The 27,540-nt window shown below is 39.3% G+C and overlaps 1 protein-coding gene across 2 annotated transcripts in view; it reads right to left on the bottom strand.

The window, feature by feature from the left end:
* The window catches only part of LOC111142112 (protein tyrosine phosphatase, receptor type R), a 240,409-nt gene that overhangs the window by 122,862 nt on the left and 90,007 nt on the right, over positions 1-27,540 (bottom strand). Inside the window, exon 1 of one of the 2 annotated variants that reach the window (XM_022495079.1) lies at positions 3,741-3,755. The exons of the other annotated variant lie outside the window; for it this stretch is intronic. Coding sequence (XP_022350787.1) covers positions 3,741-3,755 — 15 coding nt within the window. Of the gene's footprint in view, positions 1-3,740; positions 3,756-27,540 lie in introns of those variants that run through there. 2 annotated transcript variants of the gene reach the window in all.

Genomic DNA, 27,540 nt, shown 5'->3' with positions numbered 1-27,540 from the left:
TTGGTATTGAAAAAATCTTTTGTGGAAGGAATTCATGAATCATCATCAGCAATGCTGTGTTGTTACTGAAGGAATCTGAGTTCCATGGTAGGCATAGAAAGGGTTACAAAACCAGGACATTACTCTTGAGAAGATTACATTTGGTTAAACAGTTCACCTGAAATGCCTACTCATTCACAACCACACAGATTCGATTTAACACGATTTATATTTCATTCGTAATTAATAGGTCTCTGATAGTTTGACCACTCCACCATGCAGGAGGGAAAAAAATGAGTTTCTTTTTTTTTTTAAGATTATTTATTTATTTATGGAAGAGAGAGAGTGGGGGCTGGGGAGGAGCAGAGGGAGAGGGACAAGCAGACTCCCTGCTGAGCACTGAGCCCAGTGCAGGGCTTGATCTCAGGACCCCGAGTTCACGACCTGAGTCGCAACCAAGAGTCAGATGTTTAACCGACTGAGCCTCCCAGGCGCCCCTCATCTTATCAATTTTCTGAAGCTTGCTTCTAATAGGCAAAATCAATATAATTTTTCAGAATTGTGTGCTATATTGGTTGTAAATGGAATTCAAACTTAATCAGTATTAGTGTCTATTTCTTGTGGCTAATTTGAGAGTTTAAAGTCTATCTTTCTAATGATAAAAATTAAATATACTCATGATAGAAGGTTTAGAAAATACAAAGAATTAGAAAGAGAAGTAAATATTCTCCATAATGGTTTATCCCATTACCCTGAAATAAAAATTGTGGTGTTTTTAGTGTTAGCTTTTTTCTGATACATAAGCAATATAATATAATATAATATAATATAATATAATATAATTGTACATATTAGATATACCCATATGTATCATACAAATTTTTATCCACTTTAATCTGATGCTATAACTGTCACATTTCTATGACTTTCTTTTTCCCCTGATGTTAGGAGGAAACACTTATTCCCCAACCCTGATGCTTTATTCTTTGTGGTGGCAGTCCAAATACAGTAATATCCCTGAAATCCTCCCCTCCACAGTTTCCCCAGGGGAGGGAAAGTGGCTTGTGTAATTGGTGCATTTGGAATGAGACACTGGGGCATGTGGGCTCTGCGCTTTCCTTCTGGGGTCTGCTTGTCTATAAAGAGCATAACATCTGGTCTTCTCTTTGCAACTGGTAAAGCAAGTTATAAAGGCTCTGTCCCTTTCGAGGAGGCCACAGTTGGTTGGTATTCCTGTGGCTAGTGGGTAAATTTGCCTAAGAGGGAGAGGCAGTTATGGAAGTATATTGTTATCATGTTCCTAAGTCTTATCTCCAGCAGTCCAGTCAACAGTAAAGTTACATTTTTATCTCTACATGCTGCTTCCTCTGTTTTCCTCAGGAAGGGAGAAGGATGCTATTTTTCAGTGTCCTTAACACCAACACATGACACTACAGAGTCAAATCTTACATACTCCCCCACCGGCCCCTGACCGCTGAAAAAGGCAAAAGGCTCTAAAACTTTTCTTGTCGGTTATCTTAGTTTCAGTAAGGCTATCTACAGAGAAGGCTCAGAGGAAAGTCAAGAATGTGGTGTTAACGGAAGTCAGGAGTGGAGTTCCAAAAGCGGCTTGTCAACATTGCCGGATGCTGCGGGAGATGAAGAAAAACGTGGACCGATAAAAGGCTGTTGGATTTGTGGATGAGGAGTATTTGCTGGGCTTCAAGTAGTGGTTCTCAAAATGTGGTCCACGGTGAATTAGGAGGTTAAATGAATCTTTGTTGAAACTCATTTAAAAGTACACGGCCGAGGGGCGCCTGGGTGGCTCAGTGGGTTAAGCCTCTGCCTTCGGCTCAGGTCATGATCCTAGGGTCCTGGGATCGAGCCCCGCATCGGGCTCTCTGCTCAGCGGGGAGCCTGCTTCCCCTTCTCACTCTGCCTGCCTCTGCCTACTTGTCGTCTCTCTCTGTCAAATAAATAAATAAAAAATCTTAAAAAAGTTGCAGGTAGGTGAGTAAATACCAAATAAGAAAACTCTGCAACACTAAAATATTATAGTTAAGACTATGGGTCAAGGAGTAAGACAGACTTGGATTTAATCCTGGGCCTTGGTCAAATGATTAGTTCTCTCTGAGCCTCAGTTTCTTTATCTGCCAAATGGGATGCTACCTGCGTCCCTTCATGGGGCTTCTGAGGATCATATTAGTTATCAGACAAAAAACAGCTAAAACTAACAGATAAAAGGTACTCCATAAATTTGGTTTAAAGATATGGATTTGCTATATATCAGCAGGAAGCCCCATTAATTAAATGAACTGCTTCTCTGGATACTCAGGACAAGGGGAAATTGAGTAGCCACCTTGTTGATCAAATGAAGGTTCTTTATTTATTTCCTGAAACAGTAATACTATCAACACACTAAGAAGTGGCCTGATTGGATTTCCAGTGTTTACTTCCACTGATTATTTCAGCTATCATGGAGCTTTAGCCAAAGGTATATAAAATTAAGAAGCCACAATCAGGAAATCTGCTCAGAAGAAAAAGCAATGGTCAAAACAATTTGGCTTTTCTAAAGCGATATAATTTTTGGAGAGAATATACATATTCGAGGTTTAATGTTAAAATGGCACATTTTAGGACAGATTCCTTGATTTTAGAATGTCTGCTTCCATGTTCTGCCTACCTCACCCTTGCAAACCATGGCTACGAGAGCAGTCAACTCAAATCCCAAATCATACGGAAGACTTTTAAGAGATGTTGAATTAAATTATATTTTTATGGATATAGAATTTATATTCATCATCCTTTTCTTTTTTCTGTCTATTACAAATTAAATATTAATATTGAAACAGTCAAATTAAGTGATTTGGATTAGAAGCCTTTATCCTACTAATTTAAAAAGCTTTTTATAACCTAGTTTTTTCTTCATTTCATTAATTTGTCTCCTCTATTTTAATATTACCTCTTAATTAGTGTTCCCTTTCATATTCCCTAATAACATTCTTATTGGAAAAAAAAAGTAACTCTCTTTTGCCTTGGAAGACTCTTAAAATTTAACAGTTCAGAAATTTTATACACTGCTTTGAAGACTTTAAATTCTATATAATTTGGAGTAAACCCCCCCATCCTTATAATAAGCTATTTTTTAAAATCATGAGCTGTTAAGTGTTGACTTTTCCACGTACAAATTCACTCGAGGAGATAAGGCTTCCATATATTATACATGAACACTATACTTTTATGATATTATCATTCCTATACCTTGTGAAATTGTGTCTATTTGTACTTATAAAAATATTTTTTATAAAAGTTACAAATATTTATGGATGAAATAGAAGAAAACAGAGGTTTAATACAAAGTTCCTTAGAGACCGGGGAAAATCACGATTTAACCACAAATATTATCCTGGGTACAGTAAACAAACATAATAGCAAGTTACTTGCTTTCAACAGAATTTTCAAGTCTCATTGTTACATGTCCAAGTCAACAGAAATTTCCACATTCATCTCCCCTGATTATGTTTTCTATCTTGCATCAAACGCTACTTCTCCATTATTCTCATTCTTGTGTGCTCGTTCAGTGCCCCCCCACGTAGTGTTTCTTCCCCTCCCTTCCTTCCCCATTTCTCATGCTGGAGACAGAACACAGAAGCCAAAAAGCTTGAGTACTTGAATCGAAAATGGCTGGAATCGGGGCCAGGCAGAAACCCTGTATGGACAAAAGCCCGGCGCTCAGGCGCAGGATGCCTGAAAAACGAGGTCAGACAAATTCAGGTTTGCACATCCCGCCCCGCCATGAGGACAAAACTGTAATCACAGCCATGACCACAGTGCTCTTGCCGCTTTTCCAGAAGGACAGAGGAGACATCCGGCCACTCTCTCCAGTAAGGACCGAGACCAAATTTCTAAGTAGCATTTAGGGACGCTGCTAAATAGATGTGCAAGGGTGAAATAATAATCCCCCAAGCTGTTTGTTCGCTAGTCAGCAACTGATAATGTCCCAAGCCATCCGACATATAAATGTTACATTAAAAAAAGAAAGAAATCAGCAATCCTCACAGGCCACCGTGGGTGCTTTATTCCCAATGTGGGTAAAATAAGGAGATGGCTCCCTCTGATTCTTACACACTTATATTCAACCAACAGGAATATATTCTTTGGGGACTCTCGAGTTTTCCCACAAAGACGCTGGAGCAGGGAGACCCCATGGGCTCAGGAAGTGTCGATCTGATCGCAAGGGTGGTTTGGAGGCTAATGACCACGGAAGGGTGCTATAAATTGTCTTTTATTTCCATTCCCCCCACGCAGTGGTTTGTGTTTCACTTCAATGGCTACAATAGGATTCTGTGTTTTGCTCTTCTGGTGAACTACAGAATTCTCCAAGAAACATGGTAAAATGAAATGAGGTTTACGGGCATGTGTTTTTGAGATGCAAATAGGAACTCTGTGATTTAGTGTCCTTTCAACTTTTATTCTCAGTAATCTTGATACTTCTGTCACAGTGGGAATTAACAATTTTCTGCATAACTAAAAATGAATAAAGACAGAACTTGGGATATATTTTAGTCAATGTTCTCGTGGTTTTTTCATTTGCAGGAAGAGATGGCAAAATAATAAAAAGCGTACAATTTTCCACAATGTGTTATTTTAGTTTTTAGCATCCCGAGAACCATCTCATTTCTAGAAAAGAAAGATTCTGAGTGAGGCTGTCTGTGGCATAACTTGGAGGCACAGCATGACCTAGCCAATTTCATCAGTCATCTCTTCCTAGCATTTCCTGTAATACTCTTATTTTTCATTTTGTTTTCTTTTTCTTTAAGCATGATTGGAGCCATGCTATTTATTAGGATTGCTATATCTGGTCTAATGATTAAATTGTTAAATAGGATTGCATGGATTGATCAGAAAAACAAAGGAGACTATAAGTTATTTCTCCCACTGCAGCTAAATATAGAAATGGGTAATTTCATACAACACAACCCAGCCTCAATTATCACCTGAGCAATTTTTTTTAAAGATTTTATTTATTTATTTGACAGACAGAGATCACAAGTAGGCAGAGAGGCAGGCAGAGAGAGAGGGGGAAGCAGGCTCCCCGCTGAGCAGAGAGCCCAATTCGGGGCTCGATCCCGGGGCCCTGTGACCACGTCCTGAGCCAAAGGCAGAGGCTTTAACCCACTGAGCTACCCAGGTGCCCCTCCATGCTAGTAATTTAAGAAATAACCTTAAGATTGTGGAAGCTGGGGGCACCTGGGTGGCTCAGTGGGTTAAAGCCTCTGCCTTCAGCTCAGGTTATGATCTTGGGGTGCTGGGATCGAGCCCCGCATTGGGCTCTCTGCTCAGCAGGGAGCCTGCTTCCCCCCTCTCTCTCTGCCTGCCTCTCTGCCTACTTGTGATCTCTGTCAAATAAATAAATAAAATCTTAAAAAAAAAAGATTGTAGAATCTATCAGGGAAGATATTTAGGTATATAAAATTCAGAAGCCACATTTTATTTAAGGCTTTAAATTCTACTAAATGACAGATTTAAACACATTAGTTCTCCTCACATTACAGTGTACCTATGCACTAGACATTAAAAGAAAAGCCCTAACAACTGTTGTTTCTCTTTGGTCTAAAATCTTGCTTCTAAATCCTAGATCCTGCTTTGAAATTATTGTCAAGCCATCATTTGGCATTATTATCTGCTCATATTTCACACAGGAGACATGCTAAAAAAAATCTGACAACCCTGTATTTCATGGGAAATAGAGACTGACTTCTTGAATCAAATAATATATTCGGGCCATCTTGATGACTGTTTTCTGCAATATTGAATCAGACAGGAAGTTAGACCAATTTTATTATTAAGATGAATTGAAACACCAGATGCACTACTTTTGACTTTGCTATTCATCACCACAGACTGCAGATAAAATCAGAATTATCCACAACTTTGTACCAACACCAGAACCACTATATTATTTTTAAACACTCAAACTAAATTCTAAATGCAATGCTTATGTTTTGAAATAGACTTAAGTGAACTAAATATTGTGTGAGCACAGTACAAATAAACTCATGAATTCATACATAATTCTTAATGAGAGCCACAATTCTTATGAAGACAGTCAAGCTTTAATAATAAGGTTCTTGGTTTACTGGTGGAAAACAACAAAGCTGAGGTCCCCAGTTGGGAATTAGGCCTGGGAGGTCTCATGTCACTAACTTTCATTCATTGGTCCCCACATCCGATTATAATGGAAGATACTGACTAGTCTTTTAGTGAAGTCTGCATGCAAAGGCAGGGTCCCCAAGATGCAGTTATAATTAAAAAAAATCTAGATTTAGTGACTTAGTCTACTTAACCTTTTTCTCTTTCTAGTGACCATAAATCCAAGCTAGGTCATCTTTTCCCCATCAGTTGAGAACTACATGAACCACAACCAAGAATATATCCACTCAATGTCTTTCATATATTTTTCCGTTCTGTCCCAGTGGATATATTTGTATTTCGTTCTCTTTAGGATGGATACAAATTTTACAAGAAACTTCTTATGGTCGTGGTAGGCTCTCTACTATTTAGAGATGTTGAGTAATTGCATGGCATTTTCTTTTCGTTTCCAGCTTTGAGGCTAAGGATATTTCCCTAGATATCACACAGATTCTCTGCTGACTCACTCCTATACAGCCACATGAACAGATAGAGGCAGAAATCTCAATATTTACCCTCTTAACCTCACACCATTAATGTCACGAAAGATTCACTTACCTGTTTGGAAACTGACTGGGTGTTGTGAGGAGTTCGACTTCCATTTGTGCTCTCTGTGTTCTTTCCTCACCATAGCAAGCTGGACTAATGATCAAGATTTCTAAGCTTGTGTGTTGAGATGAAGCCTCATTTCACCACCTGGAGGTAACTGCCTGGTACTATTTCTAGAGTCATTGCTGATCCCAGGTCTACTGTAGCAGCCTGTGCCCTCCCAAGAGACAGCCCAGGTGCTTGCTGTTTCGACAGTTTACTAGAATTGAAATTCATAGGGATTTTTTTTACAGTGATGCACAAAACTCTAAGATGAGAACTTTGTGGACGATAGACAAGGTGTGTTGCATGAAGGATTCTCATTTTTTTCCTGTCTTTTAAAAATGAGATGTTTACAAGGTGTTTTCATGAGAAAGTTTTTCTACAAGTCTGCTATTTCCTCCAAAATTTTCCTCCTCTGTGGTAGGGACGTTATAGATCTCCTTTCAACACTCATCACAACTTGGAAAGCAGGGATTATTATTAATCTTTTTACCAATGGGGAATTTAAAGTGATTTAAGTAAAGCCCAAATAATGAATCTGGCATTCAAATACAGGTTGGTCTGACTATAATTGGTGATTTTTTTTCCACTTCACCATATGCACACCGTTATGACTTAACACAGAGGAATTTCAAATAAATAGCTGTTGTAATTACTATTAGTAATGAAATATTTGGTCTGAAAAATGGGAGGCAGTAAAGATAATTAAGACATGATCTCTGTCTTTAAGGAGCTATCAGTCTGTTAGAATAAGGGTAGTTGAAATGTTGTAGGGATTTCATGAACTATGGCCTCAAGATACATGGCATAGCTAGCAGGGTTGTAATAAAACTTAATCATTTATACATTACTGATGGCATGGTAAATTGATTTTTTAAAGAATAGCCCACCGTCAAGAGTCTTAAAAAATGTTCATGATCTTTGATCTAGTAATCCCCCCATGCATATTTATCTTAAGGAAGTGGTTTCAATGAATTAAAAATAAATAGACACAATTTCTTTGAAACATTACATAAAAAGTCAGGAGCCGCTTAAATGAACATCAGTGCCAAGTGGGTAAGTTCATTATGGTGCATCAACAGGAGGTGAGTTGTGTAATTCTCTCCCCGCTTCCTGCATCCTTGGTCGACCCTCTCTAGTGGGTCTTGCTAATCTGCCTTCAAATGTGCTGCAATATTTCTCATATTACAGGCCAAACAAACCAAAAGATCTCTTTGGCTGGCCATCATCCCTTTTCCTTACTCTCATCTCAAACAAAGGCCTCAAGAGTTGTCGTATTCATCGTTTCCAGTTCCTCAGTTCTACCTGCCCTTCTCTCTGTATCAGCTCCTGTTACGCTAAACCGTCATCGCTACGTCCAGGGGTCAAGTCTCAGTCTTCGTGCTCCACCTCTCAGCAGCCTTTGCCATAGATGACTCCTTCTCTCTCCCTTGATACTTTCCTTACCAGGCTTCCTTTCCAGGAGGCCACATCTTCTGTTTTGCCTCTCGTTTGGCAGTCATTCCTTTTCCAATCTTCCTGACTTCCCTACATTGAAGGGTTACGTGCTCAGTTCTTCATCCCTTTCTTTTTCCTAAACTGCAGTCTCAAATTAATTTGGACCTCACTCTCAGAGGACTTGTATATCCAGTTGCGTACTTGACATACCCACTTGGATGATGGGAGCATAAACCCTGACAGTTGTTTTTTTTGTCGTTGTTTTTGTTTTTTTTTTATTTTTATTTTTATTTTAAATTTTATTTATTTATTTGACAGACAGAGATCACAAGTAGGCAGAGAGGCAGGCAGAGAGAGAGGAAGAAGCTGGCTCCCTGCTGAGCAGAGAGCCTGATGCAGGGCTCAATCCCAGGGCCCTGGGATCATGACCTAAGCCGAAGGCAGAGGCTTTAACCCACTGAGCCACCCAGGCGCCCCTGTTTTTGTTTTTGTTTTTGTAATACAAGTGTCTGACTTGAGCTTTGATTGCCAATGCATCCATTTCAAAAAGGCACCCACTTCAAGGAGGCAAACTCCAAAAAACACATTGCCAGCCACACCACTAGAAAAAGAACAGGGCTGCCTCCCCTTTACTGAGACTCCTTTGTCGGAGAGATCTTGGGTTGATTTCAACCATTGACCATCTGGGCCACTTGCTTTTTCTCTTCCCATTCGTAAGTTTTAGATTTATCAATAAAGAGTAAGTCATGGAACCCTGGGCCCCCACCTTACTCCTACCCACAAAGGCAGAACTCTAGGACCACGCTCTTTTTTTCTCTCCCCATAAGCTTGCTGTGTGGTCCCAGGTGTGCTGTACAATTTCCAGGTCCTATAAGTAATAAACTTTTATTTTTTCAAACTTTCTTGATGGTTGTCACTGTAGGGCATCTTGCAATCATAGTAAGGATCACAAGGGCCAGTTCAACCACAACCTTGGTTATTGACAGACTAATACCAGCACAGTGACTAACTGGACCTTTTCTACACTGAACTCATGATTCCTACCCTACCTCCACCACAGATCTGTTCCTTCTCTAATTTTCTTCCTCTCCATAACTAACAACTTCAATCTTCTGTGTGCTTGGGTTAAAAAACCATGCATCATTTTGCCTCCTTTCTTTCTCCCATAACCCACAACAGCTGGCAAATCCAATCAGCTCTACCTTTGAACAATATTCAGAAGACCATTTCTCATGACCTCCACCATTACCACCCTAACTCCCATCACTTGCACTTGTGTTAAGACAATAGCCTTCTAACTGGGCTCTCTGCTTTCACTCGACCCTCTGTAGTTTATCTTCTGCACAAAGCCAGACTAATTTTTTAAGCCATAAATTAGATCATGTCAGTACTTTCCTAGAAAACCCTCCAAAGGCCCCACTTGATCTCCCTAACAGCATCCTCTCTTCATCACTTCCCCCCATTCCAGCCTCCGTCTTCCACCTTTCCCCCTCTCATTTCACTCCTTCCATTCTGGTCTCCTTGCTGCTTTTCAAACACAGCAAGCTCCCTGTAACCTTAGGGCCTTTGTATGTACTGTCTAACTGTTAGGAACACTCTCCCTGAGATATATGCAGGGCTCACGCCTCACTTCACTTAGGTATCTCCTCGAACACTACCTTTTCAGAGATGTCTTCCTTAACCAGACGGTTTTAAAATATCACGTTTCCTGTCGTTGTCTGCCTCCTGACCCCGCTTTCTTTATTTGTTTTTCCTCAGCACTTTCCCTCATAGATGTACAATATTCTCTCCTTAGTAGAAGGCATTATTTAAGAAAGCAGGGATGCTGGCTATTTTGCTTCCTGATGATTCACAGAATCTAGACAATGCCTGGCTTACATTAGAAGCTCAATAACATCTTTTGAAAGAATACAAGACTAAAACAAATGCATAATATTCAGTGAAATAAGCATAATGCCAAGTTGTATACTTTATAACTTTATAAATTGTTAAAATCTGTAAAGGGATACAAAGACATTAAAATGATGGTGAGCAATGGTATTTGAATAAGATGTTACATTGTTGGACTAGTTTCCAAGATTTTGAAAATTTAAAATCACCATGTGTGTCTGGGAAATGGTATCAGTTGACAGTTACAAAGAATGCAGTTGTGCTTTTTTTTGAGAAATGACTAGGTTCAACCACCTATTTCAGAGAAAAGTAACCATAGTGATTTCAGAGTTGATACCACTCACGGACATTTGAACATTCTCTCCCATATAGCACACCAGTTAAGTGCAGCAATTTGGAGTCAGACGGTCTAGATCTGAAGCCTAGTTATTCCACTTAAGAGCTAGATGACATTGGGCTAGTTATTTAATCACTATCAAGGTCAGTATTTTTTTAAGACTTTTTTTTTTTTTTTAGAGCAGTTCTAGGTTCTCAGAAAAATTGAGTAGAAGGTGTGGTGTAGAGGTTTCCTATATGCCTCCTGCTTCCACACAGGCTAATCTACCCCATTATCAACATCCTCCACTGGGCCAGTATACTTGTTACAATTGATGAAACTATATGGACACATTTTAATCACCTAACTTCATAGTGTACGTGAGGGTTCACTTTTGGTGTTGCCCATTCTATAGGTTTGGGCAAATGTATAATAAGATATTTTCACTGCTCTGAAAATCCTCTGTGCTTCATCCATTCATCCCTTCCTTTTCCCTAAACCCCCCGGCCATCACTGATCTTTTTACTGTCTCTATAGTTTTGCCTTTTCCAGAATGCCATATAGTTGCAATCATAGGGTATGTAGTCTTCTCCGATTGGCTTCTTTCACTTGGTAATAAGAATTTAAGTTTCCTCCATGTCTTTTCATGGCTTTTTCTCATTTCTTTTTAGCCCTGAATAATATTCCGTTGTCTGGAATTACCACAAGTTATTTATTTATCTGTTCCCCTACTAAAAGGATATCTACATTGCTTCCAAGTTTGGGCAGTTATGAATAAAGCTGCTATAAACACCAATGTGTAGGTTTTTGTGTGCAAGGTCATTTTTTGGTACCTTCCTTGGAGGGTTGTTGTGGGGTTTGAGATAGAGCTTCTAAAATTCTTAGCACATTGCCTGGAATATAGTATGCACACAATAAATGTCAAGACGCATTTTTTTTTTTTTTTTTTTTTTTTTATTACTAGCCTGGCCAGATAGTTTTTCCCTATTTCACAGATAAGGAGACTGAAATCCAAAAACCTTCAAGAACAACAAATAAGTAGCAAAATCAGAGCTCATAACCAGGCCTTCTTATTCTAGTATATGTGCTGCTGAAGCGAGCACCAGGCCTTCTTATTCTAAATCCAATTGTCCTTTTAAGTCATGTGGCCATTCTTCAGAAGGCAAGCAAAGACTAGACTCACTCTGCTTAGTATGGAAAATGCTGCTTTGTCTCTTGGTGAACTTTGCTGTCATTTTATTTAAATTACGAATTTACACCAAATTTTATACATACAGCAACTCATATAATATATCCCAAGTTAATTACATTTCTTTACTAATGAACTATTTATCAATGTTTAAAGGGATGAAGAAGATGAGGATGGTTAGTTTAATCAGATATATTGTCTCTAGATCACCTCGTAAGCACTAGATGAAAATTCTGGAATCAAACATGGAATTTTAGGAATCTGCATGTAACCACATTATTGAAAAACCTTTTGTAAAGGTATCTGTTGAGAAACTTAAGATGCCGAAAATATAGAAGTAACATGAGAATGACCATGGCTTGAAATAACGGTGTGTCCACCTGTAGATTCAGGAAATCTGGCATAACTAGAACACCTATGACCTAGAAATAACTATGTGCCTGTTTCCATGAGAGATTAAGAGCTCCTTGGAAAGAAAACTGTGCAAGGGAAATGGAAGATTAGGTCTCAAACAAGGGATTTAATGACAATGGACTCAGTGAAATGAAAGAGGAGGTCTAAACTCATACCAGAACTCTGGAAAAGTTGAGTCCAAAACAAAACAAATCAAAACAAAACATCATTTTGGGCACAGGCACCACCAAGGACCACACAGGAAGGGTGGAAGGAGGTCAGGAAAGGGATTCCCTTTCTTTGGCGATGTACAGAGCAAAGCTTCGGCCCACGGAGGGCTCAGTCAGCTAATCAGTGCGCCCAGGGCCTCAATGAGGAGACTAGGCTGCAGTCAGTGAACAGTGTCCTCGGTGCATGTACCAATGAATGGCACCAGCATCAGTGCTGGAAGCTTCCTAGGGACACAGGCAGGTATCAGCATGACCGACAGCTACGGCAACTTCAAGACCCAGGAGACCCCAGAACAGGTGACTCCAGGGAACAAGGACAGAAGACTTTTCTCTCCTGTATGTCTTGCAAATCAAAAAGAACTGTGCATATGAGAAAGCCAACATCTTCTAGGGATTCTCAGCAAAGATCAGGATGGGAAAATTGAAGAAGGCTTAAGATCTGGTTACTAGTTGGTGCTGGTATATGGGGAGGCGGGCAGCAGGGAGACTGCCAGTAATCTCTGTTACAATGAAGTCTTATGACCACACTGGTATGGCTAGGGCAATATGGTGGTGTTGTTTTTTTTTAATTTAGGGCCACCACTTACCCCAGTATGCTTTTCTCTTTGTCACTTTTCTTCTCTTTTCTTTTTTTTTTAAGATTTTATTTATTTATTTGACAGACAGAGATCACAAGCAGGCAGAGAGGCAGGCAGAGAGAGGGGGGAGGCAGGCTCCCCGCTGAGCAGAGAGTCCAATTCGGGGCTCGATCCCAGGACCCTGGGATCATGACCTGAGCCGAAGGCAGAGGCTTCAACCCACTGAGCCACCCAGGTGCCCCACTTTGTCACTTTTCAATTGCTTTACTCTTTGTCATCACTCAGGTCTCAGTTTAAATGACCCTTCCATGGGGGTTCTTTTATGACACATGCCCCATTTCTGATTTAAATTTAATTAAATTTCTTATTCCCTAAGCTGAAATTCACTCTAAAGATGGTGACTATTCGTATCACTCAGAATCTCAAGAAAGTTCAAATAAATAATCAAAATGTTGGGATAGCTTCACAACAGAAATAATAAGAACTGAGATCAATCTTTAATAATTTCCTAACAAGCTACAAATAAAAATTTCACAGTAAGTCCAGAATGAAATAACAGAAAATTTCATTCACTGAATGTGTGAGAATAAATTCACATTTGTTATTAACTCATCAGAATTCTATGGAGTATATTACTTTTCAATTTTGAATTACCATATAATAAAAATGCAGCAGCATTCATTATTCATATAACCATTACAGTGTATATATCATTTCTATTTGTATTACATTAACCTAGAGAAATATATGAGAACCACAAAATTTATTACTCCCTTGACTCCAAATGCAATGATCAAGTTTCATTATTTATTAACATCAGTAGAATCATTCCTGAAGGAAAAAGAAAAAAAATCTTACATATTCCTGGTAGGCAGAAGTATTTTATTTATTTATTTATTTATTTATTTTTAATTTATTTGACAGACAGAGAGCACAAGTAGGCACAGCAGCAGGCAGAGAGAGAGGGGGAAGCAGGCTCCCTGCTCAGCAGAGAGCCCGATGCGGGGTTCGATCTCAGGACCCTGAGATCATGACCTGGGCCAAAGGCAGATACTTAACCCACTGAGCCACCCACGCACCCCAGGCAAAAGTATTTTTTTGATATGCTTTCTTTACAGTATTCAATTTTTGAGTACTGAAGACTGTCATATACTTTGAGGAAGACAATTGCTAAGTAACAAATCTTTAAAAATATATTATTGAGTCCTCTATGCTCAAAATGCATTTATTAGATATTTATTTATTTATTTCTATTTGAGAGAGAGTATGAGAGATGGGGAGGAACAGAGGGAGAGGGACAAGCAGACTCCGTGCTGAGCATAGAGCCTGATGTAGGGCTCTATCCCGTGACCGTAAGATCATGACCTGAGCTGAAATCAAGGGTCTGATGCTTAACTGACTGAGCCACCCAGGTGCTCTAAAATGCATTTATAAGATACTTAATAACAGATAATCTATCTTTCCATTTCATCTAAACATCCTAAGGTAGGCACAAAAAAGTGAGTTTATGTGAATCTCACCAGAGTATACAGGCATTTTTTACATTACCCCTTTCCTAATCTTGTAAACACTGACAGTGAATTAGATCTTACCAAGTGCCAATATGCATCTTTAAAGTCAAATAGATGACTGATTTGTAAATAGGGGTTTTGGTTTATTATAATCAATAATTTTATTAGCTCTGAATCATGAAAACTAAGGAAATTTATATGCATATCAATAAATTATTAGATTCCTGCTATGAATCTGAAAAAGAATTACCAAGATAAAAAACAGCATTTGAGAATTTACATTGTTAGGTGATCATAGAAACCACCAAATAAACTAAAAACTAAATTAAATGCCACATAGACTCTGTCTTCACATTTTAAAAAAATCAAGCATGATTTTTAAAAAAATGTAACTAAGTTGTCTGATCAGGATCACAGAGAATGCATTCTAAAACAAGCATTAACCACTCAAGGAGTATGAGTAAGTCATGTCCCTCTCTTTGCTCTTTCCTTGGGCCTGCTGCTTATTTGTTTCCATGGCTTGCGATGGAGGTTTACTTGATTCACTCAGCAAATATTTACTGAACTTCTAATATATGCCAAATACTGTATATACTGGGCATACAATGGTTATGACGTCACCATCTCTGCCCTTCAGTCCTTTCCTGTTTTATAAAAGGCAAATCTCTCCACTTGTGCTCTCATACTTTGACACAGTCTCAAGAGTTTTCTTCCTTTTCTGTCTTCCACGTCAAGAGTTCCTTCCTGGGGCACCTGGGTGGCTCATTTTGTTGGTTGAGTGTCTGCCTACAGCTCAGGTCATGATCTTAGGGTCCTGGGATTGAGCCCCATATCGTGCTCCCTGCTTAGCAGGGAGCCTGCTTCTCCCTTTACCACTCCCCCTGTTTTCCACTCACTCTCTTTCTCTTTCTCTCTTTCTTTGTCAAATAAATAAATAAAGTCTAAAAAAAAAAAAAAAAAAGGAGCTCCTTCCTCACTACTGGATTATTCCTACAAGTGTATAAATATGTATAAGCCATCTTGAAAATCAGACCTTCATGGAGTTCCCATCTCTCTCTACCGATGGCCCATGTCTTTGTTCCCCATCTCATGAAATATTTTCAAGCAAATCCTCTATAGTCTCTGCTTAATCCTTATCCCTATTTCACTCTTCAGCCGCTCTCATTTAACACTGACTCAATCTTGTCCAGCTCACCAATGACCTCCAAGTGCCAGGTCCAACAGACACATACATATCCCCACCTCATTCTCAGCAGCTACTTGGCACAGTTGACTATATTTTCCTTCCTGAAACTTTCTACTCTTAGCTTCTGTGGCATCACATTATCCCAGATTTTCTCCAGCTTCTGTGATGCTCCTTCTCACTTCCATTGCTGACTCTTCTTCGGCCCATCTTCTAAATGCTAGTGGGATTTAGGGCCTCTTCCTAGACATTTTCTATTTTTAATCTATCTCTAAGGAAATATTTATTAAGTACCAGACTTTACACATTCTTTGTAGGCTGATACTTCTCAAATGTCTACCTCCAGCCAGTCTTTCCCCTGAGTCCCATGACTCATGAGTCCAAGTGCTATCTGATATCTCCAAGGGGATGTCTAAAAGGAATCTCAAATTTAATACGTCCAAACTTGAGATTCTGATTATTCTTAAATCTTTATTCTTCTGTTTCTCATTTTAGTAAATTGAACTACAAATCGTTCGATTGCAAAAGATAACAACCTGAGAAGCACTTGTGAATCCTTCCTCCCCCTCATCTACCCTCATCTACCAGCTTACTGCCTATCGGAGGTGCAGAGGAAACACAATGGCCACACTGGAATGTGCTGCTTCACTGAACAACTGAAGACTGCACACACGTGCACACACATGTGTAGGGGACGTGGCACACATGATGGTTTGGCTGTTTTGCCTAAACCTAACAGAGAGGAGTCAGGACAGAACAGCTGGGTGTATGATCTGGACCCTGCCTACCTCTCCTATTGGTCTGAAACATTTTTTCCCCTTGCCCCTTACATTTCAGACATGCTGTTCTCCTTTCTGGGCTGTGGTGGTAGAGCTTGATGGTGAAATCCCTGAGCACTTACGGAATGAGATACAGTTATCAGAGAGAGACAGGAGACCAATTGACACCCCTGACCATGGGAAGGGCAGAAAGGGATGGGACTAAGGGGATGAAAAAGGAAAAAAACATAAAATTTTATAACAATCATAAAAGCTAATGCTTAGGTAGCACTCACTGTACTTCCATCACTCTTAAGAGCTTACCCTTAATACATTGACCTGATTAATTTTTGTGAAGAACTCATGAGATACATACAATTATTATCCCCATTTACTAATGAGAAAACTGAGGCTCAAAAATATTAATGACTTTTTCAAGATCACATATCTATTAAAGATGAACATTATGCTCCTACAAACACACACACACACAATCACACACACAGGATTCATTAACATGGAGAAGATCATATTTAAATCAGTTTGAAAAGAACTACTGTGGCAACTATATGTGGCAATGAGAGTTGAATGAAAACATAATAATATAATATACATCATAAAATATAAAAATTCAGGTTATGATCCTGGATCTCCCACTAATTTTGTATGAGTTGGGCCCTTACACCCCTGGAATACAGCTTTCTTAGCTCTAAATGGACAGAGTTGGATTCTACAATTTTAAGACCCATAGTGATAGTTAATTTTATGTGTCAATTTGATTGGGCCACGAGTTGTCCAGATATTTGATTGAACAATATTCTGGATGTGTCTGTGATTGTGTTTCTGGATGAAATTAGCATTTGAAGTGGTTGACAGCGAAAAGCAGACTGTCTTCCCCAACGTGGGTGGGCCTTATCCAACAACCTATTGAAAGTCTGAGTAGAACACAAAGGCTGTGGAAGAAAGAATTTGCTGTCTCTGCTTATCTATCTTCAAAAGCTCTTCTGCTTTAGGACTTGGACTTGGGCTGGAACTTAACACCTATTGGTTCTCCTGGTTCTCAGGCCATTGTACTTATACTGGAACTATATTATTGGCTTTTCTGGATCTCCAGCTCACCCATCACAGATCTTGGAATTTCCTAGTCATCATAACTATGTGAGTCAATTCCTCATAATAAAAAAATATATATATATACACACATATATATAAAATCAATAATATATAATTAAATATATATAATATATATATTATATATAATAAATAATATATATAAAATATATATAATAAAAATATATATATTTATTCCCTAATGGTTCTGTTTCTCTAGAGTACTCAGATTAATACACCCATTTAATTATACTGACAATCTATAAGAGGTTTTTCAAATATATTATGATTGAATTCTTCTTTCTCCCGCATGCTGCTTGTATTTATAGAAAGTTTCAGTTTCCATCCTGTAGTCGTAAGGGTAAAAGCAGATGGTGTGAGGGTGTGGCAGAGTAGATTGTGGTTACCAAATTGAGAGAATATTTATTGGAAATCTGTAAGAGTCAGTTTGTCTTTTGCCTACATTGTTGAATAGAATGGTTTGTACTACCAAAATAGTTGTCACCCTCTACTTTAACTCCTTTGTCTGACAGCGAAGAAAAAGTATTAGGTTAAATGGAGTTCTCACTGATTTTTTTTTTTTAAAGATTTTATTTATTTATTTATTTTGAGAGACAGATAGAGGACACTAGTGGTGGTGGGGGAGGGGAGGTGAAGAGAGGTAGTGATAGGAAGAGGAAAAGAATCCCAAGCAGACTCCATGCTCAGCGTGGGGCCCTACCTGAGTTTCAATTTCACTATCCTGAGATCATGGCCCTGAGATCGTGACCCTGAGATCATGACCTTAGCCAAAAACCAAGAGTCGACACTTGAGAGACTGAGCCACCCAAGTGCCAGGAAAATCCATGATTTTTTGAGGGACTTATGATAATTTTGCCATACTACCAGGGAGGTTGTAAATTGTGCATTTCCACTGGCAGTTTATTTGTGTAGAGCTCGCTGCCTTTTAATAGGACTAATGCTTTTCTGTATTTAAGACAAGCCTATTCATTTAAAATTTTTGTTACTATCCCGTGTCATTGGTTGTTCTTATTTCTAGAGCCACAAAACACTGAAATCAATTTATTCATTCATTCATTCATTTTCAAATATTTATTGTGCACATAGCAAGTTTTAAATGTGAAAGATGAACATATATATGAGATAGAGTATTCACCCTCAGCAATTACAAACAGCATCAACTAATATGGGACACTAGCTTAAAGAATCATGAACTATCTCATTTAATCCTCACAACAACCAAACCAAACAGGGTGGGTAGCATTATTGTCCCCACTGCACAGATGAGGAAACTGAGGTATATTGCTGAAGATCACACAGTTTATGAGTGGTAGAGTAGAGATTTAAATTCTGGCCATTTGACCAGAATGCTCTTAACCACTATGTACAATGTCTAAAAGATATACATAAATAGATCTAATATTAGAAAAAAATATGTGGTAAGATAGTGTATGTGGGTCCTGACCAGAAACAGAATATGGCAGGTAATTGTGCCAAAGCAAAAAATTCTTGGCATGGTAATAGACCCTCAACTACCAATATGGTCTCTCCCTTGGCCAAGTGGTATAAAAGGCATTGAACCTGTAATTCTGGCCTCTTCAGGTATGGTAGATTTCTTCCCCTTACAAGCCTGAGATGACCAACCTCATGACCTCAGAAGGGATCAAAGAGACGCAAGAGAGCTCTGCCCCCCTCACTTGCCTCTTAATCCTGTGTACATCCCTGGTACTGCTTGCTTGCCTATTTGGGAGTCATCTGAAAGGAAAACAACCTTGAACTGAGTCTGAGTCATCATTCTTTCCAATCTTTGAATCTGGACTGGGAGTCTGGATCTGTCCTAGGGCATGCTTTCCACTGACACCATCATTGATAAAATACTCTACTAGTTCAAAAGAGAGTTAAGGTGATCACTGATGATTCCACTACATCTCTTGGGATGGGCCTTGACAGGTAGAACTTCAGTTTGGAAAGGGATGGGGAGAACTTTTCAGTAGAATCCATAGTGGGAGGCACTGTATGGGTATAGAAAGAAGATGTTGTATTGGAGGGTGATAAGAAATCCAGTTTGACCAAAGGTTTTGGCAAGGTAGGTCTGAATTACCAAAACCTTGATTGCCAGGCTATGACATTTTATTTTGATTTTGCAGGTTCTGGGAAACCACTAAAAGTTAAATTACTTAGCTCAGCAATAAAAGTTCTGTACAAATGAATCTCAAAATCTCTTTGTCAATTCCTGGTGCACAACTTCCCAGCCTCATTTATATATTCCTTTAGATCCAGACCTACAATACTGCCATTTGTTCCCTCCCCACGCATGCCATGTCATTTGACATTCCCATGCCTTTCCTTTACTTATTCTTTTCTGAATTGTTTTGTAGCCCCCAACTTTTTATCAAATCTTACATATCTTAAAAGCCCTGGCCTAAGTGCTCCTTCCATGATATCCTAATCCCAAATCAGATATTTCTCTTTCCTTTCCTACAGCTGATTTCTTTCTGCTTTATTTACGTGGTCTATGTGGAGATATTATTTGGAGGTTGACCCAACAGCAAGTCCCAAGTACCTTCCTTCTCCTTTGTCACTTCCAATGGAGGGGTTGGAAAAACAAAGTACTCATTTCTACAACCTTCTTTCCAACTAACTGTGGTCACATGGCACAGATCAACAGGTATGCAGGGCACTTAATAGGGAAACTTTTATCTCCTTACAGAAGAGACAGGCACTAGAGGGCAGCTGTCTGCCTCTTCCTCCTGCTTTGAACACTGATGTGATGCTCAGAGATGTGGCAGCCACCTTGCAGTCATGAGGCAGAAAGCACAAGGACAGAAGCACAAGCCAAAGATGGCAAAGTGAGGAGATGGGACATTATTGAACTATTGCATCTGACCAGAACTGCTTATATACAGACTTCTAATATGTGAGAAATTAACATAATTTATTGCATGAGCCTCTGTGAATTGAATTTTTTGTTTCTTGCTGCTGAATGCATTCCTAATGGATACAACCCACCTGCCCATCTTTACTATCAGATTATAAATTCTTGGTTCAATATATTTTAAATTCCTTGATGAAAAGTTTCAAATATCTTTGTCTTTGCATTTACTTTTTTTGCCCTAACCATTAGTACAGACCCTCAGTAAGTGCTGAATTGGTTGAATATAGTTTCCTCTATCAATGTGATCAATTTAACTAAGAGCGAAAGGGAAAAACTAAATATAACAGCTAAATAAACACTACTTAAGATCTTCTATGAAACCCTGTTTAGAGCTTATATATAATTTCCAGCTTATTTAGATGAACTTTGGAGTGGAAGGCATATTAGTACTTTGTTTTTGTAAGATATCATGCAAGGAAAAGATAAACAACTAGCAGAAGTCATGTAAATACAGCTGGACCTTCAAGTGATGTCATTGTGTTTCCTTGTTTATACTATTCCCCTATAAATACATCCAGGTAAGCATCTGCTATGTTCATTAAACTCCCAAGATCCACCCTGAAGTTATTTTCAGTACTTTTGTCCCAATAAAAACTTCATCTAAAGTTAATAACCAGTTGCTGTAGTTGAAGGGAAAGACACAGAACACATGGCATCCCTAGAATTTATTTTGTAGAAGTCAATGATCAAATGTCAAGTGGGAGAAGTGCCAAGTATATTTTCTAATGCTGGGTAATAATATTAAAAAATTTTAGTCTTTAAGAATGTAGTCATAATATCATTACTTTCACAGAGGTCATTTCCCTTATTTTCTTCGCATGCACAAAAATTTGTGCTAAAAGGTCAGTGTGCATTAACCAATTTGAGAGTGACCATCTAACTTTGTAACAATTGCTTGAGTGTAAATTTCAAAGGATCATTTTCTTTGATATTGAATTAATGCGACAGTCCTCCTCTTAGATATGATAAACATAAAATTTATACCAAAAGCTAATGTTGCCTGGAAATGCTTATGAGAAAACATTTCCCAGATAAATGTGTTTGAAATTCAAGTAGTTTCTCAACTGGAGGAGAATGCTTTGGTGAGGAGCCCCCCCCCCCCACCTAGCATTTTAAATGACAACGAAAGTCCCACTGCCACGCATATTTCTTTTCCCTTAACAAATTAGCATAATTATGTGTCTGTCTTTCACAGGAAGACAAAAGCTCTATGAGCCAATTAGCTTTAAGACCCTGTAGGTAAGAAAATCAAACCTAATTGAAATGCACCATGGCAATCCCATGACTGCATATCTTGTCAGCATTAACTAGGATCTAAGGGATTATTCTTCTAAAGGGTAATGCATATTAGTGAATGTGCAATGAAGCATCCAACAAAAGGTCAGTGCCCCCTCTGGTATCACTGTGATTTGTCAGTGACAGCGAGGACAGGGAGATGAAGATTCGCTATAATAAAACTTCCCATCAATAAAAAACACAAGATGAAAAGGATAGCTTCAGCATAGATATTAGATGTTTGCCTTTGATGGGCACCACTGCGGTTTTCAAACCGAGGCAAAAGTGACAAGGAAGGGCTCCGTTCTGCGATAATAATTTCATGGGACATTATTTTGAACTGACAGGTGCCTACAAAATATGATATCCTCATTTTCATTTTATTTGGAATTCATTTCAGAAGTTCAAGTAAACATGTCCCCGAATGTGAAATTCTTCAGGCTTGAAAGGCTTTAAAGGCCAATTATAGAGATAGTATTCAGTCTGGCTGATGAAATAAGTTAAAGTATTCATTTTTAAAATAATTCTGAGGATTTTTCGGAGTTGGGGGGGGCACTAGCCTATAAAATGCTTACAAAGCAAATACAACAGCTGTTCAGTAAGCACTGCCGAGCAAACAAACATCATGAGGTAGAGGCTGGCCTCCATGCAAACACCACAGAAATGTTAGCCTGTTGAACCCGGGCAATGCTGGTCTCTAAGCGACTTTCACTGTACATTTCCGGATAGCTGAAGCAAGTGTAGGCTGTGCTGGATCCTTACAATTATTAGTAGCAATACCAGCATTTGAATCCTTTGTATGCACTAGTTTACTGAATTTTTCCCACACCCCACTGCAGGTTTCATGACCGTGAGAAAACTGCAGATGAAGAGACGGTAGGTCATTGACTTGCCCAAGGTCAAACAGCTACAAGCCGTGGATACAGAGCCCAACTCCACTGCTAGAGCATTACCCATTACATTGCCTTTAAAGTCAAAATGGATTCCAAAGCAGCAAATAAAGGGAAATTTCAATGGTTTCCTTCAACACGACTAATATTCACAGCAAGGTATTCCGATTTTTAAGACATTACTTCATTTTAGCTTTTCAGCTCGCCTGACTCCCCATTAAGAGCTCCTTCAAAGATAGACTGTGTAGTTGGTAGGGACTGTCAGTGTGATTTCTGTCTTTCGGCTAGGTTTTAAGGATGGCTTTTCTCGTCACCAGCTGACCTTTTCTTGTCATCGTTCTTCTATTCCTCCCAATTAGGGAAGCCACAAAATCCCAGAGGTGTGAGAATAGAAGCTCGAGCTCACGGTATAGTTAAGATGCTGTTCTAAATGCCAACACAGGGGCCCCTGGGTGGCTCAGTGGGTTAAAGCCTCTGCTTTCAGCTCAGGTCATGATCCCAGCATCCTGGGATCGAGCCCGCATTGGGCTCTCTGCTAGGCAGGGAGCCTGCCTCCCTTCCTCTCTCTCTGCCTACTTGTGATCTCTCTCTTTAAATAAAATCTTAAAAAAAAAAAAAAAGTCAATATAATTGTACAAGAGACCTTGGCCGTAGAGGGGGATGAACAAAACACTTCAGCAATGCAAAAGTGTGCATTACCACCCGCACCCACACTACCCTCCAAAAGGCTGGCTCTAGAGATGCCTCAATGCAAATTGTTCCAGCACAGGAGAGCTTTCGTGAAACATTAACATTGATTTACTAGGCCCGGTGGATGGCTTGTTAGAGGGCCTCACTAAAGTGCTTTAAAGGGGAGGAGAGAGAAAAATCCATAGGCCCACTCCATTTAATCCCCCAAGGAACAGGTTTATTTTCTGCCGTGTGCTCACCTCTAATAATATCGCAGCACTTTCAGAGAGGATGGATATGATTTCTGTAACCCACATCTCCTGTCTGAGAAACTGCAATAACAATTAACTATTAATGACGAGAAGAAAATAAGCTTTCTTTTTCCTTGGCAATCTGTCACAGTGAACTCGGCTGGTAGCTGGAGAAGCAGTTCTGTGTTTCTCTGTCAGAAGGATATCATCGGAGGGGTAAGAAAAGCACGTTCTCGAGGAAGGTGCCCTTCTCGTGGGTAAAACTAGAGCTAAATGGTTTTTACGTTATTATTGCAGATGCGTTTCCATTTTCATAAATCATGGGCAGATGAAAACTGTCACTGAATCGAGTCAGCAAAAACAAAACAGTACCCCCTGCTTTCCGGATGTATAAAACCAACCTCCAGTTTAATTGCTTGATTATTTTGATGCTCTTTTTTTTTTTTTTTTTTTCTGAAAAAAATCAATGTTTGGGCATCAAATTAAACCTAAATTTTAGAATCTGGGGATAAGGATTTTAGCACACTCCTTGATGTAATTTGCTGCACTTTGAACTGTTTCAAATTCAGGGTTGGGACGCCTGGGTGGCTCAGTTGGCAAAGTGTCTGCCTTTGGCTTTGGTCATGATCTTCGGGTCCTGGGATCTAGCCCTGCATCAGGCTCCCTGCTCAGTGGGGAACCTGCTTCTCCCTATGCCTGCCACTCCCTCTGCTTGTGCTCTCTCTCTCTGACAGATAAATAAAATCTTAAAAGTCAGGGTTGAGAACCATTGTTTTCACCAATGTCTCTTTTGCTATAATATATGATGCTTTATCTTTTTAATATTTGTAGCAGGAACCAAGCTTTTCATCTTTTTGCCCCACACATAAATTCATCATCCTGTTCATGGCATTGGCTAAGTAGATGCCATATCTTTGACCTATTTTCCTCCCGGAATGTTGATCTGCAATGTCTAAAAAAACCCTAGAATTAAATGAAGACTCTAACTACTTGACAAAGCCTTCTAGAAGGGATACTTTCATTACTGACCTGCTGTAAGTCCTTTGAGAAACCTTCTGAATACTCTGCTTGTCTCTTATTTTCTTGACAAAATAGAACTTAAACCTAGCAGAAATGTTCCAATCAAAATCTACTTCCTATCTCCTTTGAACTTAACTTATGAAATGCTTAAATCCCAGGGATATTTTGTTTCTTCAAATTTGAGAAGTCAGGAATTACACTTTCAGGTGTCATGGATATACCCCCCCCCTTCCTGAAACAAATATAAAACCAGACAAAATATACGAAGCAATGGTTTTCTGACACTGGATAACAGATAGTACAGGACAGTGATCTCTGAGAGGAGGAACTCAGTGGGAGGACCTTACCACCACTTCAGCTTCCTGGTTGCAGAGAAGAGAAACTGAGTGGGGCCAGAGGTCTCTCTGAGTTCAGAATTCTTTCAGGCCAAGGGGGCTAGATTTCATAGGGTATAGTACTTGGGAATGGAGACCTGCAGAGAAAGGAGGGAGCTGCTCAGAGAGATACTGTTCTAGAGATGGCTCAGAGTTCTGCTTGAGCCTACAGGCTGAGTCCTGATTAGCACACAAATGGGAGGAAACTTCTGAGGCAGAGGGAAAAGCCACCAGAAAGGAAGGGGGAGAACAGTCTTCAGATCTCACACAAGGCAGGGGAATAGTTCCAGTTTCCCCTAGTCAGTGTCAAAACCTTATAATATGGAGGGTACTGGAGGGAGGATTCAGAACGGTATTGGCTCAGTAGGGGGGTTAAAATTAGTCCTTGATTAACATCCACAAATTTTTCCTAGAAGCTCATTTTAATATTTTAGGCTTTATGAGCCAAGAGATAAAATCAAACTTATTTTGTAGGTACTTACATAACAAGAGAGAAAATGCCTCACCCTGCTCCCCATTTGGTTGAATGGGCCATCCCCTATAGCGGGCATGCTTTATGCCTAATTACCATCTGCTGGAGACATTCTTGGTATGAGTTCTGACCTGCAGGGAAGGTCTGGCTTCTGTGTGGGAAGAGGAGGCAGTGTTACGGACTGAATGTCTGTGCCCTCCCTAAATACAAGTGTTGAAACCCTAAGTATCAGTGCAATAGTATTTGGAGGTAGGGCCTTTGGAAAGTAGTTAGGCTTAGATAAGGTCAGGAGGGTGGATCCTCCATGATGCGATTAGTGCCCCTATAACAGGAGGCCAGAGAGATCATGCTCTCTTTCTCTCTGCGCGTGAAGATACTATAAGAAGACGGGTCTTTATAAGAGGGTTCTCACCAGGAATAAGGAACTGAATTGACCACCACCTTAATCTTGGACTTCTCAGGTTCCAAACTGTGAGGAGTAATGTTTGTTGCTTAAACCACTCAGTCTATGGTATTTCGTTATAGTAGCCTGAACCAACTAAGACCGGTAGGCATCTTGGTCAGTTTTATGCTCTAATGATACCCTATCTGGACTCTGGTTATGCCTTTCTCTTTTCCTGGAGTGTTTAGCCGTCTTAACATGTGCCACTTGCTGGAGGGCAGTGGACTTGCTAAATTTCTGATTCTCAGACTAAGATTCTACCACTTCATGCTTGGGAGTTGCCAACAGTACAGTCTCCAACTTGTACATGGCAACCGATGCAGTGAGGCATGGCTACCAGCAGGGTGGCAGGGTCTGGGGGTAGAAGAAGATGTCTGGGTTTTGCCTTTATGGCTCACAGTGCTTGAGTGGTGCCCTCCAGAAACACAGAAACAGACAGTGGGCTGGATTTGGCCAGCAGGCTACAGTGTGATGACCCTTGCCTGAGAGTAAACATGGCTCTGGTCCCACCTAATAAAGTCTTCTGAGAATCAACAAAGACTTGAATGCAAGACTTAAAAGAACCCAATCATTTGTAAACAACTTAACTACTTGGAAATTTAACAAAGAAACTTTTAAAAAACCCCAAATATTTAAGTACTAAAAAAATATGCAGCATTTAACAAGTTAAAATTCCCAGTATCTGGAATCCAGTTAAAAAAATAAAAAATAAAAATAAAAAAATAGGCCAGGCATGCAAAGATGCAGGAAAATACAATCCATATTGCAGAGAAAAATTTAAGAAAAAAGAGAGACCCAGAAGTGACACAGGTGATAAAATTAGCAGACAAGGCCATTAAGAATTATTATAATCATATTCCATATGCCCAATAAAGTAGAGAGGAAAGCATGAGCACCTCAAGTTGAGATATTAGAGATATAAAAAAGATTCAGGTCTCACCACTAGAGACAAAAATGACAGTGTCTAGGATAAAAAATACTTTGGATGGGATGGAAAACAGATTAGACCAGGATGAACAGATTAGTGAGTTTAAAGATAGCAACAGAAACTATCCAAAATGAAACAGGCAGAGAAAAAGAGTTGAAACAAATAATGAACACAGCCTCAGTTAGTTGTGGGGCAACTTCAAATGGCTTCACATACATGTAACTGGAGTCCCTGAGGTCAGGATGGGGTGAGGGAGGTTCAGTCAGAAAAAATATTTAAAGAGATAATGAATGAAAAATGTCCAAACTTAATGAAAATCATAACCATTTGGGCAAGATGTCCTATGAGCCTAACGTAGAAAAAACGTGAACACAACTACAACATAGCACTTGATGTACAAAATCTTGTTAAACAGACTGTCATAACTGAGTTTCCCATTAACAGAAGGAATTTGAGCAAAGTACAAATACATAAAACTATAGCGAGGGACAGATTTTGCATTATGAAAACTGAGACTTCAAGAAAATATAGAACTTCTGGTAGTTCCCACGTGCTAAGCAATTCGGGTTTTTTCTCCCTCTCCTTCCCCTTTTCCTTCCCCTTCCCCTTCTCCTTCACCTTCTCTGTCACTATCTCCTTCTCCTTCTTCTCTTTATGTTGTTATTTCCAAACAAAATTATTTGTATTGAATCTGGGAAAATGTCATTTATTCATTAATCCAATAAAATTCATCCAACAAAAACATCTGGATTCCTGTTTCTGCAAACCACATTAAGACACAAAAAGATTAAGAACACTAGCCCTGCTCTCAGAGACCCAGTAACCTAATTACCTTCCAAGTGTTGTGCCTAAAACAATTTTCCAATTGTTCGACAAACACATATGTAGAATTTAGCTGTTTCTCCTTCATTTCCTCATCACATATTGCACTGAACGTGAAATTACAGC

Source organism: Enhydra lutris, unplaced genomic scaffold (genome assembly GCF_002288905.1).
Source record: "Enhydra lutris kenyoni isolate GAN:26980312 unplaced genomic scaffold, ASM228890v2 scaffoldscaffold7, whole genome shotgun sequence".
NCBI classification, from domain to species: Eukaryota; Metazoa; Chordata; class Mammalia; order Carnivora; family Mustelidae; genus Enhydra; species Enhydra lutris.
This window is presented reverse-complemented; position numbering and strand designations above follow the sequence as displayed.